At 40.4% G+C, this 13,839-nt stretch overlaps 2 protein-coding genes across 8 annotated transcripts in view; both read left to right on the forward strand.

Moving 5' to 3' along the window:
- sulf2a (sulfatase 2a) overlaps window positions 1-1,418 on the forward strand; it is a 50,998-nt gene extending 49,580 nt beyond the window's left edge. For all 7 annotated transcript variants that reach the window (XM_059329529.1, XM_059329534.1, XM_059329533.1 and 4 more), the window contains one exon: window positions 45-1,418. In XM_059329529.1, the coding sequence (XP_059185512.1) occupies window positions 45-75 (31 nt within the window). In that variant the 3' untranslated portion in view covers window positions 76-1,418. The remainder of the gene's footprint in view (window positions 1-44) is intronic.
- Window positions 1,419-3,675: 2,257 nt separating this feature from the next.
- Window positions 3,676-13,839, forward strand: part of arhgap46a (Rho GTPase activating protein 46a) — a 37,740-nt gene continuing 27,576 nt past the window's right edge. Inside the window, exon 1 of the mRNA XM_059329106.1 lies at window positions 3,676-3,850. Within this exon, the coding sequence (XP_059185089.1) occupies window positions 3,837-3,850 (14 nt within the window). The 5' untranslated portion in view covers window positions 3,676-3,836. The remainder of the gene's footprint in view (window positions 3,851-13,839) is intronic.

Here is a 13,839-nt window from a genome sequence, read left to right on the forward strand (position 1 = left end):
TCAAGTGGCACATTTAACTCACAGTGTTTGTTTCCCCTGCACAGAGGGCAGATTTGGGAAGGGTGGGTTGGTTAACCATCCGCATCCCACAACCCACCACATCGGCCTCCTCCTATGAAGGAAGGAGAAGGGGGAGTGCAGGCAAAACCCTATAGGACCTTGACCACACTTCGATGGACCATAACCTGAGATACTACTTTGCTCTAATCTGGGTTTTTATTTTTGAGAGAGCTGCTCTTAGTAACTCTCACCCAGGCTGAGGAGATGCTGACAATGAGAGGAAGCTTAAAGACTCTCTATCAATTCTACCTTCGCACACATTTCATTCTCATTTACCCCCCTCCCAGCTGTTAGCTCCATTAACATTAACAGGATGCTGTGAATCAGGTGGGACAGTTTGATGTTCACAAGCCATTCTGTCTAACAGTACTGCTTGTACATAATATATATCAGCTTTAATCAGCTTTTCTTTCATGTCATATGGGACTGGGTGATGAGTTACATGTCAACTCTGCTGCTACTCAATGATGTCATGGCCTCATGACGTCTCTGCGGCACATGCTGATTAGCTAAACCATTAGCGCTCTGAGTAACAACAAGACACGTTCTTTCCCTGCACCGATGTGTCTGCACATGGAATCGAAATGGACTTTTAAATGACACACGAGACTCTTCGCCATAATCTTTTGTATTATAGTTGATCTTAACGCTGATGAATGTCCTTTATGAAGCATCATCTTCCTCAAAGCTGTGAGATGTGAGGGGACTAGAGATTGCCTGCCTTGATCCAATATCAGCCACACGTTGAACAGGCCTACAGTAACAACTATCTCACAATGATACAACCCAAACCTCCAGAATATTTGACCACTGGTGAAACGCATCATTCGTGAATGCCATTTTACTCCTTCGTATTGTCAGTATCACACTGTAGAAGTATCCAGATAGTTTGTTCAGCTTGCCATACATGGTGCTACAGGATAACAATACAGAAGTGAAATCTTGCTGTACAGTACAGTATGTATTTGAATGTATGTTGTGCAATTAATATAAATGTTTACAATATTTTTTATAATACTAAAGAGGCAGACCTCCTTGTACGATATGGGTTGACAAAATGAACTTGTAGGGAGAAATGTAGCTTGAGAAATTTCATTGCCCGCAACTTGTATGTTTGTCCTTTCCTTATTTACATCAGAAAAGCACTTAAAGGGTTCACTGTGAAGAGAAGCGCCATGTACGTTTAATGGATATATAGTTTACTCTCCGTGCCAGAGGAACAACACGACAGTGTATACTTATTGATGTGAATTTTAGCTACTTGCCTTTGTTAGCTTCTTTGATTTATTTTTTAGCAGATATTTCCATAGACCTGAGCGCAAATAGTAATTGTGAATAAAGTGTTGTTTGACCATAAACATGAGCTGACTTTTATTCTGAAAGTGCATTTGTGCCCCCCCCCCCCCCTTTATTGATTATATTTTTTAAAAAGGCCGGTTGAACACAGTAGCTATATCTTTGTGTATGAGTAGCAGCAATAAAATAAAATTTCTATAATAAAACGGTAACAATGACTATAAATTGAAGTACATCAATTGCAAATAATAAAAGCAAACAGCACAATAAATACATAGAAATGTCTGATTTCAAGTATATATATATATATATATATATATATATATATATATATATATATATATTTCAGGTATCAACGATATAGGTAAATGTCATGAGAAAAAGCATTCAAATGGGTGGCTTTGTGTTTATAATATTCTGCCATTGTGCGAATTGTGTTAATCAGCACTATTTCTAATTGGGCCTAGTTGTTGTTGTCCAGCAGGTGTCTCTGTCTGCTTGTCCACAGGCTAACACCAGGGGAACATTACAGCTCATTACAATATTGAAAGATAGCTAGTTGTAATCATAAAAGAGATTAAGAGTTAAGGTCCTCTGCTCTCTGGCTGAGGCAAGTAAAAGTACATTGTAAAATGAGCATAATCATATTCCTGACATGATATTCAAATATCAATAAAATAGTCAAAATGATCATATACTGGTGTCTTACTTGGCAACTGCATGGTCTACTCCACTACAGCTCAGAGAGTGTGTTGTACTTTTTACTCCACATTTATTTGATAACTTAAGTTACTTTACAGAATCAAATTATTAATACGAAGTATAAATTGACTAGTAAATTATAATAAATATTATTATCGATTAAGCTACCCAGCAGAAGGCCTATATAAAGACGTGGTTAAAACTTGCTCCACCTTCACAATCTGCAACATTAGAGCAATAAAATCATCCATCAATAATTTAAATCTAATAATATAACATTATTTTGAAATAGGCCATTCTACACAATGAATACTTTCATCTTTGGTATTTAAAATGTGTTGTTTTTAACTTGAGTAAAAGTATTTCTACACTGCAGTATTGCAAATAACGACTTAATTATAATAATAATAATAATTAAAAAGACACACACACTTTTTGTAACAACTATAACAAATAAACTGTCAAAAAATGCAGTTGTTTTAATTAACTGAAAGATTAACTTTGATATCTAAATTATTTACCTTGCTCCCAGTTATACAAAAAGTTGCAGGACAGTTGTGAGGATTGATGATGTGACAGCACAAGTTTTAACATTTTATCTACTTACTTCAGCCAACTGAGCCTCTAAATCATGGGTCTCAAACTCGCGGCCCTCGTGACGATATTTTGTGGCCCTCACCTTGATATGAAAGTTTAATGATAGTTTTATATGAATGGCATATGAATGGTTACCGTGTTGTGTGTGGAAGGTCCCTTTATTGCGCAAGCTGGAGCTTTGTTTTACTTGTTTCTATGACGACATTAACAAAAGGAAAGGCAGCTGCTACTGGACCGTTTATTTTCTGCCGTGTTGTTGTTACCAGAAGAAGTGAAAATGTTATGTAATTGTGTCTTTTTTTCGGTAATTTTGTATCTTTTTTAAATAATTTTGTGTCTTTTTTTTAATAATTGTGTGTCTTTTTAGTAGTTTTGTAATGTGTCTTTTTCTAATAATTTAGTGTATTTTTAAAGTAATTTTGTGTATTGTTTTGGTCATTTTCTGTCTTTTTTTGGTCATTTTGTGTCTTTTTCAGTAATTTAGTGTTTTTCAGTCATTTTGTGTCTTTTTTTTTAGTAATTTTTGTTTCTTTTTTTGGTAATTTTGTTTCTTATTAGTAATTTAGCGTCTTTTTTGGGGTAATTTTGTGTCTTTTTAAAGTAATTTTGTGGATTTTTTGTTCATTTTGTGTCTTTTTTGAAGTAATTTAGTTTTTTCTGTAATTTTTCTCAAATTTTTGTAATTTTGTGTCTTTTTTTGGTCATTTTGAGTCTTTTTAAAGTAGTTTAGTTTTTTTTTCCTGTCATTTTGTGTCCTTTTTTTTGGGTCATTTTTATACTGCCTCCAGCGGCCCCCAGGTAATTTGAGTTTGAGAACCCTGCTCTAAATGTTTAGCTTCTGGTTTGGCCTCTGCTCTTTCCAACCAGCACACACACACACACACACACTATATATATATATATATATATATATATATATATATATATATATATATATATATATATATATATGGAGGGGATAGGGGCTGGGGGAGGTGGGGGGCGCAGACTGGGTGACCCCCATCCATCCCAACCTATGACTCACGTGCAGAGGCGGAGACTCCATGTCGGATTCACCACCGGAGGACCGTCCCGTCCTCACTCGTCGGACCCGCTCTGTGCGCTCACAAAACTACCTTCACCTCGATACCAGCTGAACATCTTTTTCTCCTTGTCTACGCCTCGTTTACAATGTGAAGAAAATGGCCGGGACAAGGTAAGATAACAACCACTTTAATTCCAAACTGATACGAACTTAAGTGGAGAAAGTTACGAGGCTGAAGCTGGTCGCCTCGCGGCTATCAGCCCGCCGCTCACAGCTCAGGGAACAAGACCACGCCACTCAATGGATACTACATTGTTTAAGTACTTTACACTGTTTGTAGGTCGGTTTGTAAGCTCACATTGTCGCTTAAGTGTACGGGAAATGAACTATATAATTGAGGAAAGTCAGTAATGTGAAGAGAGTAAGCTGAAATGATTAATTTAAAACTGAAATTCAAATTTTGCTAGTGCCGTCGCTATTTTATTTACAAGGCAAGACGTTGGGCAGTTATAAACAATGTTGTAGCATGTATAGCTTGGAAGACTGAGAGAAGTTTGACACTTAAAAGTTAGGTTCTACCACAATTTAGTATTTGCAGTGGCGTTAAATTAGCTGAAGCACAATTTAGTGTTTATAGTAGAGTTAAATTAGCTGTCGCACAATTTTGTGTTTGTTGTAGAGTTAAATTAGCTGTAGAACAATTTGTTTTTTGTTGTAGTTAAATTAGCTGTAGCTGTGGGGGAGATTGAGTGTCCTCTCGTTTATCTTGACAGATTACCAGCCTACATCTTTTGCTAGATTTCCCCCAGTCTTTGCTGTGGTAAAGAGACCAATAACCTAAACGGAAGGCAAATGTTCCACAGCCCATTTGTTGCTCCTATTTTACTGGTGGAAGGTAACTGGGGCTGTTTGCTGTAGCTACTGGTTTGATCTCCACATGTTGAATTTCTCCAGCATCTGCTTTGGCTGCATTAAAACTTTGTTTAGCTTTCATCGGTTTCTTGAGACAGATGGTTTGCTTTAGTCCTCCCAGTCTATTTAAAGCTACTGAGATGTATAGGATAAGCTACTTTCCTTTCAAATATTTCCTTCAACTGCTTTTTAGTGTTATGACGTTGTGTAGTTCAGACTTTAATGACTAAAGCTGAAGTTTTGAGAGTCTTTGATGTCTTAATATTCCTTCTCCTATACTTGTACCTCCTGTTGAATGCTGCGCCGTAGATATTGTTTGAGCTGCCCAGACAGATGTCGTTTATATAGCCTGAAGCGGTAAGTTTGGCACGCCATGCCAACCTGACTTCCTGGGTGCAGCAGTTTCACCATCTCCCTGCCAGCTGGTGTTCATCTGCTGATAGCAGTGTTGGTTTATGCAGACGTGTTAACTTTTCAGTCCAGCACTACATCTTTATCTGTCCACCAGTACCATCAGATGGAGACGACAGGTCAAGACAGCGGGCCATTTAGTGTGGCTCCCTCTTGTTGTGTCGTGCATTCATTTGGGCTTGTCACATGAGGAGCAGTACGATGTTGTCTCACTGTCTGCCCTGTTAGCTCAGAAGAGTAGACAGACATGAGGAAACAAACCGTGCCTTCCCCTAACAAGATGAAAAGGAGTTGGGTCTTTTTTTGACAAGGACAGGGCAGGATGTCCATCCTACACAGGATTTAACAATAGACAAGTTTGTTTTCTTGTTGAGAGGAAGTGGTTTTGCAGCTTGTACTGCAGTAACAACAACTTGTTATGACTTTTCCCATGTTAATGAAATGAATATGGATTATACTATATTTAAAACATAAATCATCAAATCATAATTTCCAGTGTTCATTCACTCTTTCCTGCTTTCTGTCCTGTAATCCTGGTTATATCCTCGTGGATCAGTAAGCTTAACGCTCCACAGACTTTGATTCTTCGTGGCCTGCCCCAATGACACTGTAATGAGGTTAAGGTGATTTGACAAAACACATTTATCTGTACCTGTACAGCCACTGACATTTCGGACCTTTCCTCTGCAGAGATTAAAGGCTGGGGTAGCTTCCTGCCTGGCCCACACTAGCTTGAACCTAAGAGTGCTGATCATCACTCACTAGCATTACAGGGGATAATAACTTATGGGATCTTATGAATGAGACATCTGCTTCATAAGAGTGGAGCAAGTCTTAATTCTAGTGAGCTGTCAGTGCAATGACACATGTTTCACTGATATCCTATGTTAAAAATGTACCCTAAAAATGTACCCGTAAAGTCTTATTTAGGGCCTGACTGATGTGGGAATTTTAGACCAATGCCAATTTTGTGGAAAAATTTACCAAATAACTGATATGACAGCTGATATCATGAAATTTTATGGGATGAAGACAGACCTTCTCTATGTAGATTTATAAGTCTGCCTGTTTTGTTGGCCTAATGTAGACCAATCTGAGTCTATTGTTGTTCAATATGCGCAGATATGAAAACTCTTTTTACAGCACATAAAATGCAGAAAACAATGCTTTGACTGATTTAGAAATGGTGTCCAATGGACTGAACTTGTATATCGCTTTTCTAGTCTTTGCGAGCACTCAAAGTGCTTTACCCTACAGACAGCGCTCATTCACCCATTCATACACTAGTGCCAATGTGTAATAATATTAATAAAGTCATTTGTCTAAGGAAGCAGCCTTCTGAGTACCTTTGCATAGTCAAATTGGTGCACAATCCCTATTGAAAAGGTCTATTTTCACTCCAGCTTAACAATTCACTATATCAGCCACCATTTTCTCGATCATAGTCCAATATCGGCTGATAAGAGTCTGACCAATAAATCGGTCACATTCTAGATTTGCCCCTGAAATGCAGTGTCACAGTCGTCCCACCCTATTATAAACCTAAAACTCTGTTTTTATTAGGAAATATCAATCTGCCCCTGTATTGTTGATTCCCAGCAATGGCCTCTTAAATCATAATCCACCCCACTCCTCCCCTCGGGCCCGTACAGACCCAGCGTTAACATCTTCACCAGGCTGCTCTGCACTTCTAAGCCTAGAGGGCCTGCCGTCTGCACCTTTACTTCCTCTAGAGGACAATCGGGACGTTTCTTTCCTGTGTGGCTCCTCAGCCAGCCACTGACCCCCCACTCACCCTGTAACTCGGCTCTGGGATTAGACTCTGGCCTCGTTTGTCATGTCAGCAGGGGAGGATTCAGGGGGATGGTGTCGTCCAGCTCAAAATGAAGTTACAAACTGCTGGTGGTGGTTGGAAAGCAGGTCAGAAACTCTCAGTAAATGTTATTTCGACAGCACGCAGATGGCATAGATTGAATGTTTGAGTTTATTTTTAAAAGGCTGAGCATGTCTTCATTTTTAACATGATGATCTGACAAGATCAACTTTGAACAATGAATGTTTAGGGTTATTAAGCACAATTACGTCCTAATAGCTTCATTCATTTCTCTTGTTTGGACAAGTGACCCCATTGTTCCTGCTCCGACAGCTGGTGTACTGGACAGAAAGGCCGGCCTGTACGTGGTAAACACCCTGATCCCGTCCTCAGCCTCTACTGCACATGTTCACTCTCGTCCAGAGTCTTATCTGACCTGAAAAAAACCCATGTGCTCTTCTGCCAAGGAAAGGGGTGGATTTTAGGAAGGACAGGGACTCCTGTTTGGTCAGGCTTACCCCTATAAAAGGGAAGTTATTGACCCTGTTGCTGGAGTAGTGTCTCAGACAGACAGTGGCTGTTCAGTTGAGCAGTTAGGGGACAGGAAGTTCCCAGCATTTCTAGTTATAGCTGGAGCATTCGAGGGAGCAGAAAGGATGGAAGGACAAGACAATACTCTCCATACAGAAATCACAGAGTGCCGCTTCTGTGCGGTGTGTTTGTAGGCGGTTTACAACGAGGGTATCTGAAGTAACATTCAAGACTGCCAACACTTAGATGTTCTGCTTGAACCGGCGGTGAGGTAGGCACTATTATCTCACATCTCATGAAGAATCAGTTTGTTGCAGTGGGGCTGAACAGTTTGGCATCTTAAGGGAATTAATTCACCCAGGCCATGTAAAATTGCTAGTTGGAAAGCAGCATGGGAAAGACAAGCTTTTGCTGAAGGTGGCTGAACGACCTTGTGAGATCCGGTCTAATCCAGTGCCAATGGAGAGGGGAAACTGTCTCTAGTTTTGGATTAGGGCAGCTGTTGAAGGAGGTCACCCCAGACCTCGTATACATGTCCAAAGCTCCTCCCCGCTGCTGCTCTGATTGGCTGGGCTTCCCTGTGTGGAGGCACCACAGAGAGTTCTCGTTGAATGAAGTCTGCCTGTTGATCTGACAATAGTCGGCATTGTTCAGTTCCATCACAGGCTGTAGAATAGGGTGCATTTCACAGGCTTTGTAATGCATATGACTGTGAGTCATCACAGGACATTCTTGTCAACTAGGTAACCATTTTTTTTCCTACTGCCAGAGAGCCCAGAGAAACAAGAAACTGTAGGCGACTGCAGCGAGTAGAATGATTTTTCTGACATATTGATGAGGTCAGTATGTTCATGTTGCTGAAGACAGGCTGGCATTGTGCAGAAAGCTTCAAAATACTAAGTTCACTTTGCATTTTTTTTAACACGCCATGGTTTTAAAATAGACCCCATGTCCAGTGGCACATGTTCGTATAAGCCTAGCATATAGCACACAGAGCAAACCGGACCATCTGGTTCTTGCGGTTTTAGGAGTGTGCAGTCTCTCTCATGACTCAGAACTGCCAGTCACGTTGTTCTTAGTCGATACTAGACAAGATGAAAGAGTTCATTGGAAGTTTATGTACTCCTCTAATTGAGTATGATAACATTTCTGCAGAATATATATTTAGTTTGATTTCTCAGTAGTTGGCAGAAAGGCAGTGTCTCAAAGGTATAACCCAAGTAAATATGAGATTTTACATTCCTGCAAACCGTTTAATTTGAACATTTTTTAACCACAAATATATGCAACCTGTTGTCATTGTGACACTTGGTGGCCGCTGCAAACACTTGACTGCAACACTTTGTAAACATGTGATTACTGTTTCAAACACTTAAGCACTTGTTGGTGCCCTCTTGTCGGCCCAACAGTGGACCTGCGTGGCTTTTAATGTCACATTGCTTCATCATTGGAATGGATAACGCTGCAGATCAATGTATCTGTGGTTTGCAGAAAGGTAAAATGTCAAAATGCTTTGCTGGCAACTGGGCTGAAAGGTGTTAACTTAATCTTTTCGAGACACACTCCACTGTGTCAGGGATGCAACTCTTTACTTTTATATTTGGCTCATCATGAGACTGTACAGTATCCCCTATTGCTTTTTCAGATCAGTGCTGTCATAACAGAGCTGTCACACCCAGTATAAACAGCTTGTTAGCGTCTTATCCGTGCAGGCTTTTTGGAGATAAATCAGGTGACAGAGTGAGCTCAGGCGTCTTCCCGCTCTGATCATCTCTGTCCTCCCATGCCAGCCTTGTTCGCTCTGCCCGGCTGTTTGGTCTTAAAATGCTTTTCCTCACCTTGGCAACTTGCAGCTCTGGTGCCTGGATTGGCTCACATAAGGCCGGCTCTATCATGCCTTACGTGTCTTGACGTGAAAGATGACCGCTGAACTTGTTTGCCAATGTCAGCACACGAGGAGTGAGGAATGGACACTGACAACTGCTGCTGAGGGGGGCGGGGAAAGGGAAAGGGGAGGAGGGGTGAAGTGGAGAGAAAAGTTATGAAGCTTTTTTTAGGCCATGTCCTCATTAATGTGATTAAATTTTTAAAATCCTGTTAAGATGTCCACACAACATGTTTCGTATACACGTTAATATTAAAAATCTATTCAAAAATATATTTTTTATCACATCCAGTCAAACAGTCTTAGCGTTAATACTATCTGTTAATGCATATGTCATAATCAATCTAAGTACACTTTTGAAAGTCTCATAGATCATCCCAAGTTGTTGTCCATGGAGTTTTCACACTCTTTTGATCATCTAAATTCTTCAGGTGCTTTACAGAAGATCGATCAACTTTGACCGCAGGGCAAAGCAACCCCACAATACACAGTTTAGAGTCAACAGAATGATGTATAAACCTGTATATATTCTGACAAGAGTAAACAAGATGGGCAGTATGCAGCCCCGTGGGTCTGGTTTATAAAACACATCACTGTTAAAGTCAGAGAGCAAGATAAGTATACCGCTTTCTAACCCCTGGCATTAACTTTATGAGGGTTTCTCTGAGGATAAATGCCAAGTTGCCTCTCAGAAGTCCATTACTCTATAACAGACACAGCAGTCTTTATGCAGGTTTGTTTGTTGTGAAGTTAAATGCAAGACACACGCACACACACAGGGACCAATTGTGCCGTGAGTTCTGCTGACCTCTAACCCTGGTGACACAGCAGGACGGGGAGGTGTTTAACAAAAGGGCCAAAGAATGTGTGCATGACAGGTGCAGGGCTTTCATTCTGTCATCTGAAATGTGCACTCTTTCCCTGATTGTTCTGGATGCCTGGACTGAGTGTAGGAGCATACTAGCACATCCTGCACAGAGACGACCCACATTCAGCTTGTCCCAGCTCTGTTTCCAACCGAGAAACATTTGTTTCAGTTGAAGCGTCCAGGAAACAAACACGTGCCTTTGCAAAGGCTGAATTATGATTGCGATGAGGAAAAGATTAGCCTCTCTCAAACCTGATCCGTGTCTTCACTATCAACAAATACTACTGGCAATGGAAACATGTAGGTGGAAAGAGCAGCAGCCCAAGCTGATCATTTCTTGCCATGTCCCATAGTTTTTTTTAGAAGGGGGGTCATCTATGTAAGATCCAGACATAGCTACAAGCACAGCTGCACACCCATACACAAATCATACCTTACACAATACATACATTTTAAAAGAATGACACTCGATGAATGCATAAAGAGAACTGGATACAACTTTGGAAGCAGAGCCCAATTCATTCTTATGAAAATCATGTAGAGGTGAATGAAGCCATAAGAGTTCCACTTCTGTGTATGAAATTTCCAGGATCTCCTAGGGAGATCTATGGGGCACAAGTGCATTTGAAAATTCTGCCGGCTGAGCAACTTTTGGTTTAGCTTTCTGCTAACTTAAATGGTAATAAAAAATATTTAATCATACGGCTCTTCTGGACTTTCCAAATGATACTGAACCATATAAATCTAATTTTCATAGTGAAAAACCTTGTGGGGGTTGGGACAAAAAAGTATTTTGTCACGGCATCACATCACATGATGACAGACCCGTAATTTCTAATTTCTCTGTTTGGCCACTACGAAAATTTGCCTCGAAGTTCTGTGCTTTTCCTAGAGGCCTGGCACAGACCTCCAACAAGGCTAACAGTGCAAATTTGTGCTTGTTGGTGTTCTGAATTGAGGGTTGGGGGTGTTTACATTAATTTTCCTACTCGGGAACTCATGTTTTCCATTTATTCAAACATTAGATGAATGCACGCCCTACCTCACAAAATAATTTATTTTTATTTATCCTTGTCCCATGCTACACCTTTCCAGCATTTTTCAGGAATATCAGGCCAGTAGTTTTTTCATAATCCTGCTGACAAACAAACAAACAAACTGAGTAAAGTGTAAAAGTGAAAAGCCAAGTGAACCCATTCCACCCTGTATTTTTTAAGTGTGCCTCAGTTTGTTTCAGTGCAGTCACTGCTGCTGATGGGGTTACACACGCTTGCACTACTGTCCTCTTCACTTCAGTAAACGGGACCGTGGCCACAGCACTCAACATGCCAGGTTTACGATTACTCTCTTCGTTAGTCACAGCTACTGGAACTGCTGCCAAGAACTCAGTAGTCGGTCCGTGTCTCTTCTCTCGTTTTACAATATTTAGATAAGCTGGTTGCCTAGCAGCTATGCTGAATAGACTTTGTACATATATACATAATCAAACAGAAGTCTGTTAAGGCAGATCACTCCTTGTATTATATTGAGGTACAGGCCTCTGCTTGCCCATTTTTAATAGTTTTGTACCTGTGCAGCTAGGTGAGTTTAAATTCCCTCCTATTTTCTGAGAAATTACTTATTTTAAGGCCAGTATCTGAGGAGAAAGGATGTTTTATGTCTCCAAATAGGAAACAGCAGGGCTGTAAATATACCGGCCTGGGTGGACCTTGGCACTTGTTGCTGTGCCTGGTGAACAGAGTGCTAAGGTTTCCTAAATGAATGGCAGGCCCTGTATGAGAACTCAGTCTGCCTCAGCCCACAAGGGACCATCACAAACAGCAGCCCAGAATAGTCTGTTGTTGGAAAAGGTTAGAGGTTACATTACAAGAGTCCTGATTGGTAAATGGGAGCTTATAGCTGGCTCACTGGTTTTGTCTTTTATCTCACCTTAACAAGTTTATGGGCAAATTGATGCAGTAAAACCCCCATTTGGCTCAGTTTCTGAAAGTGTCCTATCTGTCCATCACAAATGCCACAATGGCACTGAAGCATGAAGCAGCATTTCAGCCATTACTAGATTATCTGATGAAACACTGCGACCATAGTTGGGTCAAAACTCTATGGTACACAGAAAGAAAAACAGTCTTTTTCTTTATGTATTGTTTATCATTTGGACAAAATCAACAACCACATTGGTATTTGAGTTTGTTTGAAATCCAAAGCTGGACAATGACACAAGGCAGCTTGTTGCCCTATTTCAAGTGAATGTATTGTCCAGTCCCCTATGTTTACTGCTGCTGGGAAAAGTGCCATTTACACTTTGGCGTTGGCTTCGAACAATGGGGCAGATTCCATGAGCTATATTCTGTTGTTTCCCTCACTCTGGGAAACCGCTTTCAGTCCTGGTTATTTTTGGAACTGACTGTAAATTGTGGATGATAAATGAAGTATTTCTCCTTCAGAAAGAGACCTTTGACTTATTGATGCTAGGAATAACAAGATGGTTAAAAAGGTGTGCTTACGTGCACGTCTTTGGATGTGTACAGTAATGGCCTCTTGCTCTCAGTGGCAGGCTGTTTGCAGAGGGATTTTTTTTACAATTTGACAAGCTTTATTTTTAGTCACTGTGGAATAACCATAGGCTCCTGAAGCGTCTCCTTGACCCAAATGGGAAACAAAGATTCTGTGTGCCATGGGAGAGCATAGAGTGTGTTATACACACAAGTGTAAAAAGGACATTGTAGTTCACACTTTCACACTTTTGACACAGAACTGTCAGCAGACGAATGATAAACCCATTGTTAAACAATTTTAAAAAATAGTATTGCTGAAAAAACACTGCAAGTTCTGATGAAGAGACAATGTGGGGAAAAAAATTCAAGAAAGTCAACTAAAAGTTACTATTAGTAAAATCTGAAAATCTATAAAATCTTACTCCTCAACTCTCTATGTTCCTGTGTTTACTGAAGGCAATCAAGTGCTGGTTTAGGACCACACAAAACCCCAACACAGGTCCCTGGCATGCAAGTCTGTTTCAATTAGATTGAGTTTCCCCAGAGGTAAATCAGGTGCTGTTTCCTTCAGTCAAAGGACCATGTGTGTAATAAGTTAATTTTAGTTCAATATAAAACATTTCTGTCGGAGTTCAACTTCACTGAGCTGGTGCCGACTGCATTCCAAGCCATTTATGAACATTTGCAGCACGAGGCAGACTGCCTCAGTTGTTTGGAGCGCTGCACTATACTTTTATGTCTGCCTCTCATGTCAGGGAATTGCCTGGAGCTGAGTCGACTGAAGTTAATTTACATAAAAGAAAATACCTTTTCCACAGAAAGTTATAGTAACTAAAGCCCTTTTAACACATGCACTACAACCCTGACCTTATTTGAAAACACAAGAAAGATAGTGTTCATGACATTTCTATCATGCCACTGGTGCAAAACTTGATAATACAAACACCCGAGGGAAGTAGAAGAGCCATTTACACAACTGGGGAGATGATGAGATTTTGAATTTCAGTCAGTAACGTCCGGCACCGCAATCATCAGACAAATTTAAGAGACAGGCAATTGACTCGGTTGTTTATGACCAAATTACAAACCAGCTATATAAACAAAACACTGAGATTTCTGCAGCCCCTTTTCCTAACCAAACTGAGTATTTCCAGTAAGTAAGAACGTGTCCGACACGGACAATCTCCTGTTGTGTGCTACGTGTGAAACAGCAACTCCAGATGTGCAGAGCCGATTCCCCAGACA

This window comes from Centropristis striata, chromosome 3 (assembly GCF_030273125.1).
Source record: "Centropristis striata isolate RG_2023a ecotype Rhode Island chromosome 3, C.striata_1.0, whole genome shotgun sequence".
Classification (NCBI taxonomy): domain Eukaryota; kingdom Metazoa; phylum Chordata; class Actinopteri; order Perciformes; family Serranidae; genus Centropristis; species Centropristis striata.